This window comes from Austrofundulus limnaeus, unplaced genomic scaffold (genome assembly GCF_001266775.1).
Source record: "Austrofundulus limnaeus strain Quisiro unplaced genomic scaffold, Austrofundulus_limnaeus-1.0 Scaffold705, whole genome shotgun sequence".
NCBI lineage: Eukaryota > Metazoa > Chordata > Actinopteri > Cyprinodontiformes > Rivulidae > Austrofundulus > Austrofundulus limnaeus.
In genome coordinates this window covers 1-3,209 of record NW_013953107.1, presented here as the reverse complement: position 1 = coordinate 3,209, position 3,209 = coordinate 1, and the positions used below count along the sequence as shown (strand labels likewise).

The 3,209-nt window shown below is 41.5% G+C and overlaps 1 protein-coding gene across 1 annotated transcript in view; it reads left to right on the top strand.

The window, feature by feature from the left end:
- LOC106532000 (histamine H3 receptor) overlaps positions 1-3,185 on the top strand; it is a 7,266-nt gene extending 4,081 nt beyond the window's left edge. Inside the window, exons 3-4 of the mRNA XM_014027975.1 lie at positions 2,129-2,298; positions 2,395-3,185. Of these exons, the coding sequence (XP_013883429.1) occupies positions 2,129-2,298; positions 2,395-2,986 (762 nt within the window). The 3' untranslated portion in view covers positions 2,987-3,185. The remainder of the gene's footprint in view (positions 1-2,128; positions 2,299-2,394) is intronic.
- The last annotated feature ends 24 nt before the right edge of the window (positions 3,186-3,209 follow it).

Genomic DNA, 3,209 nt, shown 5'->3' with positions numbered 1-3,209 from the left:
GGGTAGGATTCATGTTGTTGTTAAATCATTTTAAGGAATCGCTTAACATTGTTCTCTCAGCAATTAGTCTGTTGTGTTACTCTAATTTGTGTGTTCATTAACTTGTGTTAAACCGTTCAGCAGAAGTAACCATAAGCGAGAGTGGTAGGCCTAGTCATTAATAAAACCTGTGAGTGAACCTTTGTCTGTGTTGTTCATGAAGAAGAATCCAATAAAGGTTCTTCAAAACTCCCACCTGATGAAGTCTTGAACTACAACATGAGCTACACCTCTCTCTCTGTAGCTGTGAGGTGTCACGCAGCAATATTGTGCTTGACGCATGTGCACTGTTATAAAGAACTTGTAAGCTTTACTATAAAAAATCCTCGTAACAATTTGCACTTACTTTTGTTAAGTAAATTTAAATGCTAAAAATTCATGTAATATTTACTCATCATTATCTAGTGAACTTAATAAGAATATAGTTAAGATTTGTGAATAAATCAGGTAAATTTTACTTAATTTGATCAAGTGCATGTTATAAGATTTAATTGAGCAAATTAAGTAAAATTTACCTGATTTATTCACAAATCTTTAACTATACTCTTAATAACTTTTACTAGATAATGATGAGTAAATATTACATGAATTTGTAGCATTTAAATTTACTTAACAAACGTTAGTTCAAATTTGTTAGAGGATTTTTTTTTCAAGTACATGTCTAATCCTTTTGGTCACAAAGACATTGTTTTTGAAAAGTTTGTTGGAAACAGCTGGAAATTTTCCATGAGAGTTTTTTTTCTCATAATCTGAGATATTTAAAATTTAGTCTAGATTGAATTCCCATGTTTAAGAGAATCGTTTCATTCGGCTGTTTCCTGACAGAATCCAGTTTTGACWGATGCTTCTTGATGGCCAGAGATGAAAACTGATATAGTTTTCATCTCAATCTGCAGAGAGCAGCCTGTCTCTTTCATTTACAGTCCAAGTGCCTTTGCGTTTGTAGCAACACTCGAGATTAAGGCCAGCTCCAATTATCATAAAGAGGCGCTATGTCATTATGATTGTTAGTCAGCGTGTTTCTTCTGCTCTCCCCACGAGCAGCATCAGTGAAATACCCAGCTGCTGCAACCATACAGAGGCAGTTCATGGTTTTTAATTAACAAAAAACAAGAAGATAAGAAGAACAAAAGAAAGAGCAGCAAGCAGAGGAACCCTTCTAAATGACAGTTGAGTCTGAGAGGAGGTGCAGCAGATGTCTCTTTCAGAGGCGTGCTGCTGCAGTGAATGTGGCTCTCAGCCCAACATTCCCCTGCTCTCTTTGGCTTCAGTGACACACCGTGGAGTGAGTGCATCATGAGTGGGTTTTATTTGCAGCAGCATCCCTCTTCAGCTCCACTACGACACRATGAAGGCTTTATTTGAAGCAGAAGGCAGCGTGTTGTGTTCAGGCAGCTGTGCCACCAACAATAGCTGCGTTTCCATTGCAAATGTGCGCAAAACTTTGTCGATATTCTGTTAATGTCGAAAAACACAGTTTCACAATTGCGATGTTTCAGTAAGAAATGCTATTAAAGTCACACATGAATACGTTTGTTCTTGCGATGTCATTACAAACATGGCGGCGATGGATGTAAACACACCGCGACACTAGCGCTCATCATCAGAGGAGACGTCGGCGTCTTTTATCGAGGCTTTCCAGMGACAAGTCYCTACTTGGGAGCSGCTACGTATGCTGTGTTTCTGGGAAATTGTAGTCGCTGAGTTTACTATTTTCTTTTGTTACTTCTGTATTACTACTACTTCTTCTTCCTATTATCTTCTTCTTCTTCGTCTTTTTCACCAGTAGAAACAACCGGTTCTTGATCACGTGACTCCCGTGATGTGAAAAAAGTGTTTCCATTGCAGAAAAATTTGTGAAAAACACCAATTTCGATACGGCCGAAAAACCACCTCATCCTAGGGCAAAAATATTTTGTTGAAAAACGTAATTTAAAAAAAAAATGACGTGTTTCCATTGAGCAAATTTATTTTCGAAATTCTAATTTGCGCATTTTCATGGTMAATGGAAACGCAGCTAATGAGGCAGAGTTGAGGTTCAAAGAGCTCAGCTGCCGATTTCATCTGCACCTCCTCTCCTCTGTTTCAGGTGAAATACCGAGCTCAGAGGAACATCACCCGCCAGGCCGTGCTGAAGATGGGGGCGGTCTGGGTGTTGGCCTTCCTCCTGTACGGTCCTGCCATCATCTTCTGGGAGGCCATCGTGGGTCAGAGCATCGTTCCGGCCCATGAATGCTACGCAGAGTTTTATTTCACTTGGTACTTCCTCCTCAGCGCTTCTACCTTTGAGTTCTTCACCCCGTTCGTCTCRGTGGCCTTCTTTAACCTCAGCATTTACCTGAACATCCATCGCAGGAACAAGAACGGGAACGCCTGCCCCGAGGAGGACGTCAAGCCCAGGAAGAAGTTGAAGAAGCACAAGGATGGAGCTGGCTGGTCCGTGTTCTTCGTTAAGACCAGGAAGGTCATGTCTAGCGAGCCGGCAGCCATCTCTGCGGTAATTGAGGACGAGGACATACTGTCGCCCTCCTCCAGCGAGTGCCCTGACACCAGTCAGATCTTTGTTCAGAGAGAGAAATTCTCTCCTCACAGGAAAAACTCCAGGCTGTTTCAGCCCACGGCCTCCTGCATGGCTCCCGGCCGGAGGACTCCAGGATCACGTCTTTCCAGAGACAAAAAGATTGCCAAATCTTTAGCCATCATAGTCTGCATCTTTGGAATATGTTGGGCTCCGTACACTCTACTGATGATCATCCGTGCAGCCTGCGGCGGTGAATGTGTGGCAGATTATTGGTACGAGATTACATTCTGGCTTCTTTGGCTGAACTCAGCCATCAACCCGTTCCTGTATCCTCTGTGCCACAGCAGCTTCCGAAGGGCTTTCTCTAAGATACTGTGTCCTAAAAGACAGTCTGTGCAGCCTCAGATAGAGGCTCAGTCCTGTTAGACACATTGTTTCACAGCCATAATTTATAAACTCTGATGGTCATACACTGTAAAAACCCCACATAATGTTCTTCCATAAATAAAAAAGATGTTTGTTATTCCAGGAGCGCAGTAAGAACATACAACAGCAATACAACGATGCAAAAGACAGAAATGTTCTTTAAAGGGATCCTCGATTAGTTGTAACATTAGATTTTATTTGATAAACATATAATTTAACTGTA